Here is a 22,673-nt window from a genome sequence, read left to right on the forward strand (position 1 = left end):
GACGGTATATTTTTCCAACAAATGTTTAATCTAGATTTAAAACAGTTAAGAGAAGGGGCTTCTACTACTGAATTGGGAAGGGAATTCCAAGAATCCACCACTCTTCTGCTAAAAACATTTTGAGTGACCCTGGTCCTGCTCTGTTTTTTGAATAGTTTTTTGTTGTTACCCCTTGTTGTTGTTTGTGTGAAGGTGAATAGTTTATCTTTATCAAGAATGTCGATGTTGTTTATTATTTTGTAAACTTCTACTAGGTCATTTCGTTTTCTTCTGTATTCCAGTGTAGGTAAGCCTAGTCTTCGTATTCTTGAATTGTAAGAAAGGTGTTTTAAAGATTGAATTATTTTGGTAGCTCTACGCTGCACATTTTCTAAAGCTATTTGGTCCTTTTTCAGAAAAGGGGACCAGACCTGGGTGGCATATTCTAAGTTGGGCCTAATGAGACTCTTGTAAAGTGCAAGAAACATGGTTTTGTCCATATAGGTAAATGTCCTAAAGATTAATCCTAGTGTGCGATTAGCTTTGTTAATAGATTGACTCACATGGTGGTTAAATTTCAATTTGTTGTCAATTATAACACCTAGGTCTTTTTCTTTAGTAACTTTCTCAATCTGTTCACCTGAGGGGAAGTAGTATGTAGAATCTTGATTTAGGTTACCAATATTTAGATGTTTACATTTTTTGGTGTTCAATTTCATTTTCCAATCTGATGTCCATTGGACAATGTTATTGATATCAGTTTGTAGTTCTGCAGACCCTGTTTGCCTAGAAATGTTTTTGAATAGTTTTGAGTCATCAGCAAAAAGTTTTACTACACTGTGTTCGACTATATCAGGTAGGTCATTGACATAGATTAGGAAAAGAACTGGACCAAGGACACTACCCTGGGGCACACCACTCGTTACATCCACCAGACCAGACAATTCCCCATTAATGGATACTCGTTGTTTTAGATTTGAAAGGAAATCTTTAATCCACTGGAGGATTTTACCAGTTATTCCGTAACCTTGAAGTTTTTTTAGTAAACATTTGTGAGGGACTTTGTCGAATGCTTTACTGAAGTCCAAGTATATAGTATCCATGTTTTCCTCTGCCCAGTGTTCCATTACTTCAAGTAGGTTTGTTGTACAAGACTTTCCAGCTCGAAACCCGTGTTGGTGAGAGGTGAAGAGGTTGTTATTGTCCATGTGTTCTACGATTTTGTCGCGAATTAGTCTTTGTAAAATTGTTCATGGTGTAGATGTCAGACTTATTGGGCGGTAGTTTTCGACTTTGTTGTGGTTACCGCTCTTGAAGATTGGTGTTACATGGGCAGTTCTCCAGCCGTCTGGGATCTTTCCTTCTTGAATGGATTTTTTGAATATGATCTCCAGGGGTTTAATGATTTTGTCTGATGTTTCAACAAGCAATTTTGGGTGAAATATGTCAGGTCCAGGGGACTTGTTTGGTTTTAGTTTTTTCATCGCTTTTCTTATGAGTTCGGGGGTGATTTCTATATAAGATAGTTCGGTCTGGTAAGGTCTCGTTGGAACTCCTGTGGTCAGACTGTGCTGACAAATAAAGATTTGAAAAATAACAGAATAACTCTCCTTTATTTAATATCTTTAATTTGTCTTATTTCCCAAGTTTATTAAGTTCACCTTGTTCTTCAGTCTTGGTGAGGCTGATCTGTAGCAGATTCACTTCATTTGCCGATTCAAAATTTCGCGCACTTTTGTTTTCCTCTTGTTTTGGCAAATCGGTCATAGTTACCTCCCCTCAATCTCTTCCGTCGTGAGACGGGGAGTGTTTATTATTCGGAACGTCGTGAACTTTCTAGACAGGAATTGCACACGCATGAGATTGAGATCAAATGTGAAAAATAAGACTTTCATTCGACAAGAGAACAACATTTTTAATCGGATATATTGGTTGTTTATGTGAATTAAACGATGACTGCTTCGGGAAAACGAAGGTAAGTCTAATTAATTGACGAGGTGTGGCATTTTATCCATCATTTACAGTTGTAGGCCTTCTTGTAGTACAAGAGTGTTGACAATATTGAGGTCACAAACCCTAAACCAGTAAACAGCTGATAATGAAACCGGATTCTTTAAAAAGACACACCAAATTACTGTTAAAAAGATAGTTAAAGAAATAAATTGAATTTTAATATTGTAACTTAGTTGCAATGCATGTTTTGATATGTCAATTCAATTACTTGTGTCATACTTCATCATTTTGCTTTACAGTGACAGGAGGCCAACTTTTTAACTTTATTTTTAGAATTGCATTTAAATGTGAAATTGCATGCGATGATCCATTGGAGAACATGTTTATCTCCAGTAAATTCCCTTCATCACAAATTTTTGACAATTACACTTTTCCACATTGCTGTTGTATGATGCAATTAGAAGGATTGTGTGTTCAGTAGCTTAAATATCTATAAAAGTTTTAAGTAGCAGACTCAGAGACTGGAGCAATCTTTCATGGTGACCAGGTTAAGCTCAGATGGTCATTATAGATCTAGAAATTCAAGATAGATTCTAGATTGAATCTCTATAATGACCATCTGATTTAAGAATCCGAAGGTCTGCTGTTCAAATTCCATTCCAGCATTTTCATTTCCTGTTCAGTTAATGGTGCTCATAAATAAATATATACCAGTGTTCCCTTTGAAGGATGTGTAGGCTGTTTTGTCTTTAGGTTCAACTACTTTGTTGAAACAGGGAGGTTTTAATTAGGTAGCAGAAGTAAGCAAGGGCAAATACCAGTTAACATGATGCAAGTAGCACAGCTGGTTAGAGCTTCGATACAGATATACAGATTGGAGGTCCCGGGTTCCAACATATACAGATTGGAGGTCCCGGGTTCAAATGTTTGTCTGGATGTTGCTTTTTCTTTCTTTGGGCAATCGGTTCAAAATCATAATCGATAATCAGTTTGTAATCAGAAGTGGTAAATCCGAAATCTATTTGTAATTTTATGGGACTGAATACCAAATTTATATAATGAATAGCTAGATAACAAGAAACTTTTACACAGTTTTAATTTGTTTCCATACAGTTCCATCGATCTTGTGATAAAATCGTAAAAATCAATGACATTCAAGGCATACTTTACATTGTATACATCAGACACTCCAGTTCAATAACGAACCAATCATGTCAATTAATTATGGAATTAGTAATTGATAATTGGAATCAAAAACGAAAACCAATCAAATTCCGATTATAATCAATCAACAGCCCATCGCTAGATCTAGAGTATTAGTTCAAACCTAATCTAATGATTTCATTATATAATTATGCGATATTTGATAAAAAGGGAAAAAACATGAAAAATGGTCATTAAGTCACGGGTTGTTCATAATAACTGGCTGGTTCCAGGAAGAATATTTACGACAATAACTGCAGTTATTTTCAGCTTATGCCATGGTGCTGCGTCCGTTCATCCAGCGTCCGTCTGTCCGGCGTCAACGTTTTACTTTAAACGACTTCTTCTCAATAACCAAAAGGCCTTGGATGATCATATTTGGCCAGTAGCATGCTGGGATCAAAGTCTACCAAGTTTGTTCAAATGAATGACCTTCATTCATTTTCAAGTTCACAGGGGTCAAATATGTTAAAATCTTAAATGACTTTTTCTCAATAACAAAAAGGCCTTGGATGATGATATTTGGCCAGTTACATGCTGGAATGAAGATCTAAATCGAGCTACCAAATTTGTTCAAACGAATGACCTTCACCCATTTTTAAGGTCACAGGGGTCAAATATGTTTAAAACCTTTAACTTTTAAGCAACTTCTCCTGAATACCCAACAGGCATAGGATAATGATATTTGACGGGTATCATGCACATATGAAGGGCTACCAAATTTGTTCAAATAAATGACCTTCACCAATTTTCACGGTCACAGGGGTCAAATATGTTTAAAACATTTAAACAACTTCTTCTGAATACCCAAGAGGCATAGGATAATGATATTTGGCCAGTAACATGCTGGGATGAAGGGCTTCCAAGTTTGTTCAAATGAATGGCCTTCATCTATTTTCAAGGTCACAGGGGTCAAATATGTTTAAAACCTTTAAACAACTTCTTCTGAATACCCAAGAGGCATAGGATAATGAATATGGCCAGTAACATGCTGGGATGAAGGACTACCAAGTTTGGTAAAATAAAATACCTTCATCTATTATCAAGGTCACAGGGGTCAAATATATATGTTTAAAACCTTTAAACATTTGTTTCTCAATAACCAGAAAGCCTAGGTATATGGCCAGTATCATGCTGAGTTAAAGGGCCACCAAGTTTGTTCTACAAATGACCTTGACATATATTCATGGTCGCAGGGGTCAAATGTGGTTAAAACCTTTAAACGTCTTCTTCTGAATTACCTAGAGGCATAGGGTTATGATATTTTGCCATTTAGATGCTGGGATGAAGGCTACCAAGTATGTTCAAATCTAGTAACAAACACTTTTCTTTTCAAAACAAATTTAAATCCTAGTCCATTATGTAATCTGTGTAATATGGAAAGAGAAACTATAGTTCATTGTTTATGGGAATGTCAAGAAGTGCAGGGACTACTGCAGAGACTTGAAACTCTTTGTGACATTCTTCTTATCCCTGTTTTAATAAACAAAGAATCGTTACTTTTTGGAATATTATCACCACGAGCGAGTACTGTTGATAATGAGATTTTAATTCTTATCAAACACTATATATATAAGACTAGATGTCTTCACAAATCTTTGAGTCTCAATGCACTTATCAATGTCATCAAAGACCATTTCCGTGTTCAGAACTATGTTAACCATAGTAAAAACAGTTACATAAGAAGGAAGTTTGAAATTGATTGGAGAAAATGGAAACCTATCCTGGAATTATAACCTGTCATCCTATAAATATGTATTTTTTCCTGAATCCCAAGCCTTGACTTTGCCATGTTTCTCTTATCCTTTAAATTACATATTTACTTCTGAATAAAGTAAAACTATTTACATGTATGTGCATTATTATGGGACCTCTCTACCTCTCTCTCTCTCTCTCTCTCTCTCTCTCTCTCTCTCTACAAGTCTGTCTGTATTGTGTGTGTGAGATGTACATGTGTGTGTGAGGTGAATGTTTATCAGAATATATGGTGGGATGAGTATTTGTGTATGGTTGTCAATATCTATTTTTATATATATAAGAACATATATATATTAATGGTAGCATGTGACTGATGTATTGATGATTATTGAGGATGCATCTGTTGATGATGATGATGATGATAGATTGATAGATTGATAGAATGATGATGATGATGATGATGATAGGATGATGTTTCTGATGATGATAGATTGATAGACTGATGATGTTGACGATGATGATAGATTGATAGAATGATTATGATAGATTGATAGTATGATGATGTTGATGATGTTGGTGATGATGATAGGATGATGCTGTTGATGATGATGATGATGATAGAATAATGATGATGATGATGATGATAGATTGATGATGTTGTTGATGATGATGATGTATTAAGATGATAATGGTGTATTACTATTGATGATGATTGACAAGGCTGATGATGATATTCAGTCACGATGAGGATGATGATGATGAAAGATATGACGATGCAAGAGAGAAACCATGCAAATGGGAATTGTTGTATGTGGGTGTATGTGTGTTTATGTATTTATGTAATAAAAATGTCTTTAAAAATAAACAAATTATAAAAAAAAAGTATGTTCAAATCAATGACCTTCGCTCATATTCAAGGTCACAGTGGTCAAATATGTTAAAATCTTTTAACAACTTCTTCTTAATATAACCAAGAGGCCTAGGGTGATGATATTTGGCCAGGAGCATGATGGGATGAAGAGCTACCAAGTTTGTTAAAACAAATGACCTTCACCCATTTTTACGGTCACATGGGTCAAATATGTTTAAAACCTGTAAACAACTTCTTCTAAGTGCCAATAGGCATAGGATAATGATCAAATATGTTTAAATCAGTAAATGACTTGTTCTGAATATTCAGTGTAAAAGGAGAGGACTCTTTACCAATTGAGCTATCTGGTCGCCGACAATGGACTCAGTCCAGTTCCGTTACATTCCTAACTCCTTTTTCGATTTCTTTGCCCCTGAAGACACAGCTATTTAATATTTACAACCCAGGTTCGGGTATCCCCTTGCTCTGCATACACCAAATGCTTGAAACAAGGGTTGGTCACAGGCACCAATGTAACAGGAGAGGAAAAATGTATGACCAGACTGGGGTTCAAACCCAGGACCTTCCGAACCCCAGACGGACGCTCTACCAATTGAGCTATCTGGTCGCCGATGATCGACCCAGTCCAGTGCTGCTACAAAAGTATAAATCACCTATCAGTTAAAAACAAAGTATGACTCCTTGATAAAATAATACAAAGCATGAAACTAATATAAGTTGGCAATACATTGCGATGGAAACCTTTATATGGGAGCTTGAGGCAATATTTATACACGTGCCAAGATTGATTTACTAGACTTCCTATTCACTCTTTGGCTTTAGAATAATTGTGTGTCCCTAAAGTTCATCCTCAAAAAAAGTAAGTGTTGGTATGTTGGAGAATATATCTTATTGTATGTTATTATACAAGTTTATAAACCACAGACCTTTACTTTAACAGTGCTTGTCTTCATTGTCTTAAAAATGTTAGAGTCAGCTGTCAAAAAAAGGTCGGGAAATCATAAATACAGAGTTTTTTAGGCCATGACTTCCATATATGTTTATATCACTATACACACAGGTTACAAGGTGTTCATAATTCTGGCATTTATAAGATTCTGTGTTAAATATAATATACATTGTGACATGGGCTATAGTCATTAACTTCACAGGCACCATGATCCTGTACATAACTCACTTACATAGGTTACATACAATGTCCTGTACATTAGGGACGTTAACATTATATACATATATACTCATCAGATGTTCAAATTCTGATAACGCCAAACAAGTCGTTAATGCAAAACTTTAATCCAGGTTATGTACAAAAATATTACGATACGTAAGTAAAATTGTGTGTATTACGTATACGACTCTATTGAGATTTAAAAAGATCACCTGAAACTAGATAACAATTAAAAGCTACTATAGCTTTTAATTTAGATAGTTCTAAAAAAATGCATTTCATGCAAGACTTTGCAATTGTAATTCATCAACTTGTCGCAGCCCCCCCCCGGCCACCCTGTATGCTTTTGTTGCGTTGTTGAGATTGCGACATCACCAGATATAAAAGATAAAAAATAAACCATACACATGTTGACAGTGTGTAAGATAATCCCAAGGTCGGGTTGGTATTATGTACTGTACCCGTCATAGATTCGTAACAATAGTGACTATGAGGGTATTCCTGACTCTGGTATAATATGTAACGGACACAGACTGGTACAGTCTGCCATGCATGCTATACAATTCACAATCAACTCTACATAGAAATTTGGCGAGAAACCAGCTATAACCTAGCTTTGGTTTTAAAATCGTCCAGTGGGATCTCATGATCAGTAGTTGGAAAAAACTCTACCACATTAAACTTTTAATCAAAAGTTTCTGTATCTTGTAGAACTCTTTTGGAAAGCATGTCTTAGAAATTTAGCATTGATGCCATTTAAGGATTACATGCCGTACTACTGCAACTGTACTTAACGGGAACACTTTTTTTGCTGTTTATGTTTTTCATTTCCTTTACATAAGTTGACTGTGCTTTCTTGTGTTGTTACAATTGTATTTTCTAACGGTCCTTCTTTGCCTTCCTTCTTCCTTCATGCAAAATATATCCATACTCCTGACTTTCCCTGCGCTAGGTACGGATACAAGTCCTCATGGCTGAAGTCCCTTTGTCTGTCGCCATTTTGAATGTGGACGGGATAATTTCGTACTTATTTGACGATTAAAACCTAAACGTTGTCTTGATTGGAAACTTATTCTCGCCACATTACAACTGAAGCATGTATTTAATAATGTTTTGATAGTTCAAATTTAAATGCAAATAACAGTCCCCCCACCCCCACCCCCAACACTGAAATTTACGAAACTACTAAACACTGTATAGCTTCACAGTTAACTGGGGCACTTTTCGTTGGTGCTGACAAACCAGACACAAATGGCCCTGGTTCCACACTGCATGTCACAGGCTATGATCTTTTGTGTTTTTTTGTTTTTCTTTCTTTTTTCGATAAATCGAGCTTACAAAATCATAGTTGAGTGCTCGTTTGTCAGCTGTAGTCAATCGACTTTTTTCAATTTAATCGAAATACCTCTAGCTTTGATAATTCATTTTATAGCTAAGAAAACCATACCTTCTTATTTTATGGAAATAATACATTTGAAAATTTGTTTCACAGATAAGATTATCATATCCTATTATTTTATGAAAATAATTCAGGATGAAATAAAAATAAAATCTACATACAGTATATATAGTGTTCTGTGTGTGAAAGTCTACATACAGTATATATATAGTGTTCTGTGTGTGAGAATCTACATACAGTATGTGTGTGAGAATCTACATACAGTATATATATAGTGTTCTGTGTGTGAGAATCTACATGTACAGTATATATAGTGTTCTGTGTGTGAAAATATACATACAGTATATATAGTGTTCTGTGTGTGAGTATCTACATACAGTATATATAGTGTTCTGTGTGAGAAAATCTACATACAGTATATATAGTGTTATGTGTGTGAGAATCTACATACAGTATATATAGTTTTCTGTGTGAAAATCTACATACAGTATATATATAGTGTTCTGTGTGTGAGAATCTACATGTACAGTATATATAGTGTTCTGTGTGTGAAAATATACATACAGTATATATAGTGTTCTGTGTGTGAGAATCTACATGTACAGTATATATAGTGTTCTGTGTGTGAGAATCTACATGTACAGTATATATAGTGTTCTGTGTGTGAAAATCTACATGCAGTATATATATAGTGTTCTGTGTGTGAGAATCTACATACAGTATATGTAGTGTTCTGTGTGTGAAAATCTACATACAGTATATATAGTGTTCTGCGTGTGAGAATCTACATACAGTATATATAGTTTTCTGTGTGAAAATCTACATACAGTATATATAGAGTTCTTTGTGTGAAAATCTACATACAGTATATATAGTGTGCTGTGTGTGAGAATCTACATGTACAGTATATATAGTGTTCTGTGTGTGAGAATCTACATACAGTATATATAGTGTTCTGCGTGTGAGAATCTACATACAGTATATATAGTGTTCTGTGCATGAGAATCTACATACAGTATATATATTGTTCTGTGTGTGAAAATCTACATACAGTATATATATAGTGTTCTGTGTGTGAGAATCTACATACAGTATATGTAGTGTTCTGTGTGTGAAAATCTACATACAGAATATATAGTGTTCTGTGTGTGAAAATCTACATACAGGATATATATAGTGTTCTGTGTGTGAGAATCTACATACAGTATATGTAGTGTTCTGTGTGTGAAAATCTACATACAGTATATATAGAGTTCTTTGTGTGAAAATCTACATACAGTATATATATAGTGTTCTGTGTGTGAGAATCTACATACAGTATATATAGTTTTCTGTGTGAAAATCTACATACAGTATATATAGTGTTCTGTGTGTGAAAATCTACATACAGTATATATAGTGTTCTGTGTGAAAATGCCATAGGGCAAGACCAGGACCCTGGCCCTCTGATCACCATACTGTCGCTCTTGCGTATACCAACAGATCAAGCTTTGTATATCTGCTGGATGGTGATCAATGGCAGTACTGACTGGTCCAGCCACGCTACTGCAGTCATATATATATATATATATATATAGAGGATCTGTCATAAGTTTCCCTTCATATTTGATTGATGATACAAGTTTTGGATTTTTCATGTTTTCGAACCTCTGGCAAATTAATATTACTTGACACACATTAAGTGTTTGTTTTATTTTAGATAAAAGAAGTATTGTCATCTATATAGAATAAAATTGCAAAGTACATAATAAGTACAAAGCTTTGAGAAAAATATCACATTTTTATTTTTCTGTGACTAAGATGTATAAATATAAGCTTATAAGGACTTCCTGGTTTGGTTGATAAAATAACTAAATCCGGTTTTATGATGAAATTACCTACATAGTATATCATTTAGGTGTATGAAATGTAGTTCAGTCAACTGGGTGAAGTGAAGGTATACATAAATCGTCCATACAACTTTTTTTCATTTATGTTTTTGCCTGTATTAACTTTGTTAGGGGAATGAACTTCATGATCGTTTTCCAGGAAAGAGTCTAGACTTCTGATATAACTTAATGAGTCATCTGGCTATTTGGGAGTAATAGGTTCATTACAAGTTATTCATGGTTCGTAGATCACGTCAGTACCATATATAATAGGAGTGCTAGAGTCTAGGCTGAGTGATAGAGTGCTTGAAAAAAACAATTGGAAATAGGTGTACCCTAGAAGGTGCTTGAATTTTCACAAAGTAATTCATGAAAAATGCTGTGTGTATATATACAATTATAGTATATCAATTCTATCTTCTTGTAATATGATGTATATATGTACATGTAACTGTTCTGTTTCACTGTGTCTTGAAAAAGGAGCGGATCGCTCCGAAAAATTTGACAACCTAAACTTGTCCACACTGTTTGAATTACTTCTTTGCCCCATATATATATACTGGAGACGGTTAACAATGGAGTTCATTTCTGTGAAGGATCTTCAAATCTTATTTAAAGAAGGAATTTCTAATAAGCATTAATTGATTAATATAAATCTGTTGTGTTTTGGTTTAATTTTGTAGCATGTGCATGTATTATCACTATTAACTAACAGTACCCACCACTATAAATATAGAAATCTTGTCCCCGTTCAGAAAAAATTGACATGTAAATATACTAAAATTGAAAGAAAGTTGTTTGTGATATATGTATATTCCTTTCAAGTGGGTGGTCTGGCAAAAACTGAAAATTTCTTACAATGCTCCATTTAACAAAATGTAATAATTTAAGCTGCCTGTAAGCAGTGTTCAACAAATTAATTGAATTTGAGGGAATTGCCAGATGTAGGGAATTCTACTGGCTTCTAAAGTTAAGAATGACCAGAAAATCAAAGGGTGTCTTACCTTGGCAAGTATGATTTAACAAGAAATGGTGTATTGATTACATTTTTAAAGGTCACAGATGTTGTTAAATTTACAGCACTGTTAAATGAGGATATTACGTTCTCATTGCCATTATATAAATTACCTACAAATATATATACCATATACAATGTATACTGCATATACCCTGAATCCTGTATATATAAACGAAAGTCTCAATAGAATGAAATATATGTGTCTAGCTACCAACTACACAATTAGGTGTGTACATACACAATAACATGTCTACTACTATACAATTACATGTCTACTACTACACAATTACATGTCTACTACTACACAATTACATGTCTACTACTTCACAATTATGTGTCTACTACTATACACAATTATGTGTCTACTACTACACAATTACATGTCTACTACTATACACAATTATGTGTCTACTACTACACAATTATGTGTCTAATACTAAACTGTTATGTGTCTACTACTATACAATTAGGTGTCTACCACTACACAATTATGTGTCTACTACCACACAATTACATGTCTACTACTTCACAATTTTGTGTATACTACTACACAAATATGTGTCTACTGCTACACAGTTATGTTTCTACTACTACACAACTATGTATCTACTACTACACAGTTATGTATCTACTACTACACAATTATGTAGCTACTACTACACAGCTATATGTCTACTACTACACTGTAATGTGTCTACTACTACACTGTAATGTGTCTACTACTACACTGTTATGTTTCTACTACTACACAACTATGTATCTACTACTACACAGCCATATGTCTACTACTACACTGTAATGTGTCTACCACTACACTGTTATGTGTCTACCACTACATAATCATGTGTCTACTACTACATAATCATGTGTCTACTACTACATAATCATGTGTCTACTACTACACAATCATGTGTATACTACTACACAAGTATGTGTCTCCTACTACACAAGTATGTGTCTACTCCTACACAATTATGTGTCTACTACTACACTATTATGTGTCTACTACTACACCATTACATGTCTACTACTTCACAATTATGTGTCTACTCCTACACAATTATGTGTCTACTACCACACAATTACATGTCTACTACTTCACAATTATGTGTCTACTCCTACACAATTATGTGTCTACTACTACCCAATTATGTGTCTAATACTAAACTCTTATGTGTCTACTACTATACACAATTATTTGTCTACTACTACACAATTACCTGTCTACTACTATCCACAATTATGTGTCTACTACTTCACAATTTTGTGTATACTACTACACAAGTATGTTGCTACTACTACACCATTACATGTCTACTACTTCACAATTTTGTGTATACTACTACACAAGTATGTTGCTACTACTACACCATTACATGTCTACTACTTCACAATTATGTGTCTACTACTATACAGTTAGGTGTCTACTACTAAACAATTATGTGTCTACTACTACTCAATTATGTGTCTAATACTAAACTCTTATGTGTCTACTACTATACAATTAGGTGTCTACTACTAAACAATTATGTGTCTACTACTATACACAATTATGTATCTACTACCACACAGCTATATGTCTACTACTCCACTGTAATGTGTCTACTACTACACTGTTATGTGTCTACTACTTCACAATTTTGTGTATACTACTACACAAATATGTGTCTACTACTACACAGTTATGTTTCTACTACTACACAATTATGTATCTACTACTACACAGCTATATGTCTACTACTACACTGTAATGTGTCTACTACTACACTGTTATGTGTCTACCACTACACTGTTATGTGTCTACTACTACTACACTGTTATGTGTCTACTACTACACAATCATGTGTCTACTGCTACACAATTAGGTGTCATCTACTACACAAGTATGTGTCTACTACAACACAAGTATCTGTCTACTACTACACAATCATGTGTCTCCTACTACACAAGTATGTGTCTACTACTACACAACTAAGTGTTTACTACTACACTATTATGTGTCTACTACTACACTGTAATGTGTCTACCACTTCACGGTTATGTGTCTACTACTTATACTCAACTGTTATGTGTATACTACTTCACTGTTATGTGTCTAACACTACACTGTTATGTGGCTACTACTACACTGTTATGTGTCAACTACTACATAATCATGTGTCTACTACTATACAATTAGGTGTCTACTACTACACAGTTATATGTATACTACTACACAAATATGTGTCTACTACTACATAATCATGTGTCTACTACTTCACAATTATGTGTCTACTTCTACACTGTAATGTGTCTTCCACTACACTGTTATGGGTCTACTACTACATAATGATGTTACTACTACTACACAATTACATGTCTACTACTTCACAATTATGTGTCTACTTCTACACTGTAATGTGTCTTCCACTACACTGTTATGGGTCTACTACTACATAATCATGCGTCTACTACTACATAATGATGTTACTACTACTACACAATTACATGTCTACTACTTCACAATTATGTGTCTAATTCTACACAATTACATGTCTACTACTTCACAATTATGTGTCTACTAATACACAATTATGTGTCTGCTACTACACAGCTATATGTCTACTACTACTACACTGTTATGTGTCAACTACTACATAATCATGTTTCTACTACTACACAATTACATGTCTACTACTATACCCAATTATGTGTCTACTACTAAACAGTTATGTGTCTACTCCTACATAATCATGTGTCTACTACTTCACAATTTTGTGTATACTACTACACAAATATGTGTCTACTACTACCCAGTTATGTGTCTACTACTTATACTCAACTGTTATGTGTATACTACTTCACTGTTATGTGTCTACCACTACACAACTAAGTGTTTACTACTACACTACTATACAATTAGGTGTCTACTACTACACAATCATGTGTCGACTGCTACACAATGAGGTGTCTACTACTACACAGTTATATGTATACTACTACACAAATATGTGTCTACTACTACGCTGTAATGTGTCTACCACTACACTGCTATGTGTCTACTACTACGCTGTAATGTGTCTACCACTTCACTGTTATTGGTCTACCACTACACTGTATGTGTCTACTACTACACAAGTATCTGTCTACTACTTCACAATTATGTGTCTACTTCTACACTGTAATGTGTCTACAACTACACTGTTATGTGTATACTACTTCACTGTTATGTGTCTAACACTACACTGTTATGTGCCTACTACTACACAGTTATATGTATACTACTACACAAATATGTGTCTACTACTACTCTGTAATGGGTCTACCACTTCACTGTTCTGTGTCTACCACTACACAACTAAGTGTTTACTACTACACTACTATACAATTAGGTGTCTACTACTACACTTTAATGTGTCTACCACTACACAACTAAGTGTTTACTACTACACTACTATACAATTAGGTGTCTACTACTAAACAGTTATGTGTCTACTCCTACACTGTTATGTGTCCACTACTACACTGTTATGTGTCTACTACTACACAATTATGTGTCTACTACTTCTACTCAACTGTTATGTGTCTACTACTACACTGTTATGTGTATACTACTACACTGTTATGTTAAAACAGTAATGTTAAACATATATATTACAGGTTTTTCTGTCGAGTTTCACCTTTCCATGTTTTGGCATATATCTGTTTTTACGTGATAACTCAAGCTTTTCTTACTAAAAGCGCTGACCAGGCGACACATCCACTCCTGTGGAATTCTTGTTCTTACGTTTTCTTTGCAGAGATGAATTTCTGTGAATTAATTCTTGGTTGTTTTTTTTGTAACGAAAATTTCCATATAGTCCGATCATACTTGCTTATATGTAAACAGGAAATTTTAAATATCCCCCACAAAGAAAATGTTCAGGTTTGTTTATCAAATATGAATTGAATTAAAGGCCAGACCTTTAAATGTACTTGTAGACTGTTTACGACAGTATTGTATACGCATGACTGAGTTGTTGTTTACTGACCTTGAAATTGTTATTGAAGGTAAACAGTCATATCAACCTGCAGGTCCTTATAACACTATGTTGCAATAGCATGCGCAGTGTTAAGTCACCAATTCCTGTTGTGAAATTTTCTTTTTTTCTTTTTCAAAAATAATGACCGAGTTATGAAAGTATAAAGACAATAATGTAACATAAACATTGTAAGTTAACCAGTCAGACTGAAAGCCAGGAAATTTGAAAACCCCAGTCAGTGGTGAGTTATTTATATAAAGAGTCCTATGGTGTATCAGTCTGATTCAGCCAGCTGTGAGATCAAGAACCATTGAAAAACGTATATAGATAGCTAGGTTATCTGAACATTGAGATCTCCAACATTTGACAGCCCAAGCTTTAAGGCTGCTGTGAGATCTAGAAATGTTGATGGTCACATTGGTCTAGTGGGATCTTGACTGTCAATGCAAAGAACCCTCATTCTGTGTAGTCCTATATAATGTTTGAACAAATCTAGGTTTATCATATTCAATTCTAGAACATAAAAAAGTCTCTGTCAGTTGTGAAGTTTATAATATTAAACAGTCTCTGTCTATTGTGAGGTTTATAACATAAAACAGTCCTGTCTGTTGTGTTTATAACATTAAACAGTCTCTGTCTGTTGTGAGGTTTATAACATTAAACAGTCCTGTTGTGTTTATAACATTAAACAGTCTCTGTCTGTTGTGTTTATAACATTAAACAGTCCTGTCTGTTGTGTTTGTAACATTAAACAGTCTCTGTCTGTTGTGTTTATAACATTGAACAGTCCTGTCTGTTGCGTTTATAACATTGAACAGTGCTGTCGGGTGTGAGGTTTGTAATATTAAACAGTCCTGTATGTTGTGTTTGTAACATTAAACAGACAGAGACTGTTTAATGGTATAAACCTCACAACAGATAGGTCTTTTTAATGTTACAAACCTCCCAACAGACAGGACTGTGCAATGTTATAAACACAACCGACAGGACTGATCAATGTTATACAAACAACAGACAGAGACTGTTAATTGTTATAAACCTCACATCAGACAGGACTGTTTTATGTTATAAACCTCACAACAGAGAGGACTGTTTAATGTTAAAAACACAACAGACAGAGAATGTTTAATGTTACAAACCCCACAACAGACAGGACTGCTTAATGTTACAAACCTCACAACAGCCAGGACTGTTTAATGATATAAACACAACAGACCTCATAACTCAACAGGTCTATACTAATGTGAAACACAGGGTCTCATAACTCAACAGGTCTACTTTAGTGTGAGACACTGGAACTCATAACTCAACAGGTCTATTTTAGTGTGAGACACTTAGGTACCCTTAATTGTTATAAACCTCACAACAGTCCTGTCTGTTGTGAGGTTTATAACATTAAACAGTCTCTGTCTGTTGTGTTTATAACATTAAACGGTCTCTGTCTGTTGTGTTTATAACATTGAACAGTCCTGTCTGTTGTGAGGTTTGTAACATTAAACAGTCCTGTCTGTTGTGTTTATAACATTGAACAGTCCTGTCTGTTGTGAGGTTTATAACATTAAACAGTCTCTGTCTGTTGTGAGGTTTGTAACATTAAACAGTCCTGTCTGTTGTGAGGTTTATAACAATTAAGGGTACCTAAGTGTCTCACACTAAAATAGACCTGTTGAGTTATGATTAGAACCAGTGTCTCACACTATAGTAGACGTGTTGAGTTAAGAGTACATTTTGTACAAATGTCTAACACTAAAGTAGACCAGTTGAATTAAGGGTACCGGTGTCTCACACTAAAGTAGACCAGTTGAATTATGGGTACCAGTGTCTCACACTAAAGTAAACCAGTTGAATTAAGGGTACCGGTGTCTCACACTAAATTAGACCAGTTGAATTAAGGGTACCTGTGTCTCACACTAAAGTAGACCAGTTGAATTAAGGGTACCGGTGTTTAACACTAAAGTAGACCAGTTGAATTAAGGGTACCGGTGTCTCACACTAAAGTAGACCAGTTGAATTAAGGGTACCAGTGTCTCACACTAAAGTATAGACCTGTTGAGTTATGAAAACCAGTGTCTTACACTAAAGTAGACCTGTTGAATAAAGGGTACCAGTGTATCACACTAAAGTATAGACCTGCTGAGTTATGAGAACCAGTGTCTCACACTAAAGTAGACCTGTGGAGTTATGAGTTCCAGTGTCTCACACTAAAGTAGACCTGTTGAATAAAGGGTACCAGTGTATCACACTAAAGTATAGGCCTGCTGAGTTATGAGAACCAGTGTCTCACGCTAAAGTAGACCTGTGGAGTTATGAGTTCCAGTGTCTCACACTAAAGTAGACCTGTTGAATAAAGGGTACCAGTGTATCTCACTAAAGTATAGACCTGCTGAGTTATGAGAACCAGTGTCTAACACTAAAGTAGACCTGTGGAGTTTTGAGTTCCAGTGTCTCACACTAAAGTAGACCTGTAGAGTTATGAGTTCCAGTGTCTCACACTAAAGTAGACCTGTTGAGTTATGAGAACCACTGTCTCACACTAAAGTAGACCTGTTGAGTTATGATTAGTACCTCTGTCTCACACTAAAGTAGACCTGTTGAGTTATGAGAACCACTGTCTCACACTAAAGTAGACCTGTTGAGTTATGAGAACCACTGTCTCACACTAAAATAGACCTGTTGAGTTATGATAAGTACCAGGGTCTCACACTAAAATAGACCTGTTGAGTTATGATTAGTACCAGGGTCTCACACTAAAATAGACCTGTTGAGTTATGATTAGTACCAGGGTCTCACACTAAAGTAGACCTGTTCAGTTATGATTAGTACCTGTGTCTCACACTAAATAGACCTGTTGAGTTATGAGAACCACTGTCTCACACTAAAGTAGACCAGTTGAGTTATGATTAGTACCAGTGTCTCACACTAAAATAAACCTGTTGAGTTATGATTAGTACCAGGGTCTCACACTAAAATAGACATGTTGAGTTATGATTAGTACCAGGGTCTCACACTAAAACAGACCTGTTGAGTTATGATTAGTACCAGGGTCTCACACTAAAGTAGACCTGTTGAATTAAGGGTACCGGTGTCTCACACTAAAGTAGACCTGTTGAGTTATGATCAGTACCAGAGTCTCACACTAAAGTAGACCTGTTGAGTTATGAGTAACCAGGGTCTCACACTAAAATAGACCTGTTGAGTTATGAGTTCCAGTGTCTCACACTAAAGTAGATCTGTTAAAATATGAGTTCCAGCATCTCACACTAAAGTAGATCTGTTGAAATATGAGTTCCAGCATCTCACACTAAAGTAGATCTGTTGAGTTATGAGTTCCAGTGTCTCACACTATAGTAGACCTGTTGAGTTATGAGAACCTGTGTCTCACATTAGTATAGACCTGTTGAGTTATGAGTTCCAGTGTCTCACACTAGTATAGACCTGTTGAGTTATGAGTTCCAATGTCTCACACTAGTATAGACCTGTTGAGTTATGAGTTCCATTGTCTCACACTAGTATAGGCCTGTTGAGTTATGAGTTCCAGTGTCTCACTTGTAATAGAAAGACTAATGAGTTACAAATTCCAGTGTATGACGAAAAAGAGGAGTTAATTAGACAGGCATTTTAAATTAAGAGTACATACATGTACAGTGCTTACAGTCACACTGTATAATAGAGAGATACATGAAGGTACTTGGATTACTGTAAGCCCATTGTTGTCTTCAAAATAGCATTTTTTTTTATTATTCTGCAGCTCCAATGGTGGTAATTTGATATGAGGCTAAGATAGTGTGCCGTATGTGTCAGTGGTTACATGAAACATATAATTGGTAAGTCACAGGCAGCTTCACCAAATAGACCACACCGAAGGAGCAACATTACATACATCAGTGTAGCTGTGTGCAATACAAATGAACATCTATATGTCACATTCTGGTTATTTTGTCAAGATGGAGATCAAAGCTGGTCAATATTTGAGAACACTTACTATCTGTTTGTGAAAATTCATCCTTCCAGAATTTCTCAGTAGTTTTCTTTTGGAGGTGTTTGAATGTAGAGAAACTTGCTAGGAGACATACACATGTATCTAGGAACATTTTCACACTGAAGCTGTCTGTGATGTGCCCCAGTTTCTAACTGTGAACTAAATGTGTTAATGAAAAATTTCCGCGTCAGTATCACAAGTAGCAATAAATTAATCTTTATTAACTTCACTATAACTGTTGTCGACATCACTGAACGAGGTGTCTCTAAGGCTCTACATAAAGTGTCGGATTTTCACTGAGGTGGAACCTTTTCTGTAACTGTTGATCTCATTCAATTTGTTTTCTTTCGAAGGAAGAATTTGCCGCCTATTTTACTGTTTAAATACCGTGCACTGGTTTGTGTATTGTTCCACTTCAGACCTTTTGTTAAAACTAGATAATAACATACTGTTGTTTATATTAAGTACAGTGATCTATAGACTCGGCAACTAATGAGCTGTGTATGGATATTTTTCGCTAACAGAACCGTTTATTAGCTGCGTTCTTTCGTTCTTTCAAATTAGATCAATCCAATTACAGAAAACAGGAAATGAAATAATTTCTGTAATGTGATTCAGGAATATTTGAAATCAACATACACTGGGATTTATTTCAAGATTGGCGTTAATTTCTGATCATGATTGAATATTGAATGTGTATACTGACATCACACCTAGCTATATAGCCATCTGTATTAGGATTGCTGCTTCAGACAAATTACATGTGTGTTATCACCAACCATTTATCTGTACAGGACGGCCTGCTGCATCAAGTTTCTGTTAGTCCTCTCGTTTCATCTGATGGTTAGAGAAAGTTACAAATATTTCGTACCAGTCACAGGGGACTAACATTGTTCATGGGATTTAATATTAACGGAGATTGACCTGAAGCAGTTTATTCAAGTTGTGCTGACCTTAAGGAGGACAGTGTAAAAATAAGTGAACGAGTCAATACTTTATTTCTATAACAACGTTTATATTGACTAACAGGCCTACTGATCACCTAAATGTGAATCTTGGAAACTCTACTGGATATATTTACTTTGAAGTCATATTTTACTGTCTTTAAAGGTCAAAAAAAAAATATTTGATAAAGAGACATAATTTTTCAGCCAGTGTTACAAATTTAGCATCGTAAAATATATTATATAAACATTGGTATTATTTTACACTCTAGTTTTAACTTGTACGTAATTTCTTTTTATATATTGTGGAGACTTTGTTAATTAAATATATATCTACATTGGTGGCACTTTTCTGGAACCCAGTTTTAAAATTAACCTCATACATGGGAATATCGGAGGCAATCTTGTGATATCGACACACTTGACGGAGTCATGCCTTACAAGTAAGTCTCTCATCAGCTTAGCCTGTTGGATTAGGTTGCTTTCCGTTTTAATAGAAGTGGCAATTTCCTGCAGAAGTTCTTTTTTTGTAATCTACATGAATGATATTTGTGTCACTAAATTCTATATTCAGACACAAAGTTCTGATGTAAGTCTGCAAGGCATATGTTTCTCAAGAGAAACACTACTGGGTGTTAATACATGATCTGGTAATCAAAAAGAAAGTAGAAAGTAGAAAGTAGAAAAGTATTAATTTCTACTCATTGCGTATCAGAAGGAGAAAGCTTTATCAACTGAGCTGTGAATTAGTTTGTTAGATGTGAGTTGTCTGGATTTTAATTAAAGTTCCTGGCCATGGGTTTATTTGACCTACTGTGATGCATTAACTTATCTAAAGTTTACACATTAAGTCAAGTTTTCTTATTCAACTGTTCAGAACCTTTGTATCTGAATTAGGAGTTTCACTTTTGGTGATAATTATCATCTTATTTTGAGCAATGCACAATATTGTGTGTTGGGTTGTTGGGGGGGGTGGGTGGGGCACTATATCTTCTGTCTGTCTCTAATTCTCTAGACAGGATCTTACCTAGACAACTTATCCATTAGTTTCTATCGTGTTACATGTTTAAATGTAAAAATTGATTATATTATTTTGTGTGAATCGTCACATAATCCTGAAAATAATTGATCATGATACGTAAAATAAGTTGGAGGTCACAAAAAGTAGGTCAAGAGAACAAAAATGAGTCACAGTGACCAGATTATCATACATGTACACATTTCCCTAATGATAAAGTCCCTAATGATGAAGTCCCTAATAAGTCCCTAATGATATAGTCCCTAATAAGTCCCTAATGATGAAGTCCCTAATGACGAAGTCCCTAATGGTGAAGTCCCTAATGATGAAGTCCCTAATAAGTCCCTAACGATGAAGTCCCTAATGATGAAGTCCCTAATAAGTCCCTAATGATATAGTCCCTAATTAGTCCCTAATGATAAACCAGCTCAATAAATATTTGGCTCAGACCTACTTTGGTAGCAAAACAGTTCCATCCATAAATTAATTAAGCCAGTGCTTCGTGCTCTAGCTTGTTTACCGAGTCTTTGGGCCAAGAATCATACAATCTTAATTGTTTACTTTGAAGCTTGCTTGCGTGAGTTCACCTTCGAAGCTTTTTGTGTACATGTTTACATAGTTGATTGTTTAAAATAATCACTGCATTAATAAAGTCCAAATACTCACTTGAAAGAATAAATTGAAACAGTTACGATCACCTTATTACTCGTATTAACTAGATAGCTTTCAAAACAGCATTGATTTCCCAAAGATGTGCCTGTTATAGCTCTATGTTGACAAGCAAAGGTTTGCCTGTTATAGCTCTATGTTGACAAGCAAAGGTGTGCCTGTTATAGCTCTATGTTGACAGGCAAAGGTGTGCCTGTTATAGCTCTATGTTGACAATATTTCTCTCAATAATATTTGATTTATACAACTGTACTCGGTAAATGGGCAAAACCCTTTTATTTCTCCAGGATTGGCTAACTTAAACACCTGGGATCAGTTTCACACTGAATAAAGATAGAAGAAGCAAGATTGTTTTATAAATTGATAGCAAGCCAGAAAAAAAAAGATACGGAAGTTTTCTTACCCGGTAACTCCAAATAAAATGATGATAATGTATTGGATGTGACAATTTTTTTTAACCCTGCAGCCACCAAAGGTTTGAATATGAATATGTCTTCCTTTCACTTTTTCAGTCCATTCTATTTTTAGACATATTTCCTAGTATGAAATCTTGCCCGTCCCTTAATACTTCCCCTGATGCAAATGTCTATTTCTTCTTTCATACACTGGTGTTAAAATCTATGGTCTTTCACTAGATGTTAATTGCCAATCTTTTACCAATACAACAGGAAGGTGTAATCTGTGCGTCTTTGTACATACATACATGTATATACTTCAACAGTTCTTTTTATGAATCTGAAAAGAGATGAAAAGACAAGAAAATTACTAAGGAACTTTTTGTGTCCTTTCTTATATGTTTATATAATTGCCTTCAGTTTAGTTATTTAGTTTTATATTTTATATTTTATGTTTTCCTTTGCAAGAACTTGTCTCTCGATCATCTACTCCATATTTGCCAGGTGCTA

General features: G+C 34.9%; 1 protein-coding gene and 1 non-coding gene across 4 annotated transcripts in view; one reads left to right on the forward strand and one right to left on the reverse strand.

The window, feature by feature from the left end:
- Window positions 1-1,775: 1,775 nt before the first annotated feature.
- The window catches only part of LOC110450428 (hypoxia-inducible factor 1-alpha-like), a 58,390-nt gene continuing 37,492 nt past the window's right edge, over window positions 1,776-22,673 (forward strand). Inside the window, exon 1 of one of the 3 annotated variants that reach the window (XM_021497943.1) lies at window positions 1,776-1,954. In XM_021497943.1, the coding sequence (XP_021353618.1) occupies window positions 1,932-1,954 (23 nt within the window). In that variant the 5' untranslated portion in view covers window positions 1,776-1,931. Of the gene's footprint in view, window positions 1,955-15,336; window positions 15,400-19,422; window positions 20,525-22,673 lie in introns of those variants that run through there. The other 2 variants (XM_021497945.1, XM_021497944.1) reach the window with 2 other exon arrangements.
- On the reverse strand, window positions 6,239-6,311 carry Trnap-ggg. Its single transcript has one exon. It is a non-coding gene; the product is annotated as a tRNA-Pro (tRNA).

The sequence above is a fragment of the Mizuhopecten yessoensis genome, unplaced genomic scaffold (genome assembly GCF_002113885.1).
Source record: "Mizuhopecten yessoensis strain PY_sf001 unplaced genomic scaffold, ASM211388v2 scaffold5229, whole genome shotgun sequence".
Taxonomy (NCBI): domain Eukaryota; kingdom Metazoa; phylum Mollusca; class Bivalvia; order Pectinida; family Pectinidae; genus Mizuhopecten; species Mizuhopecten yessoensis.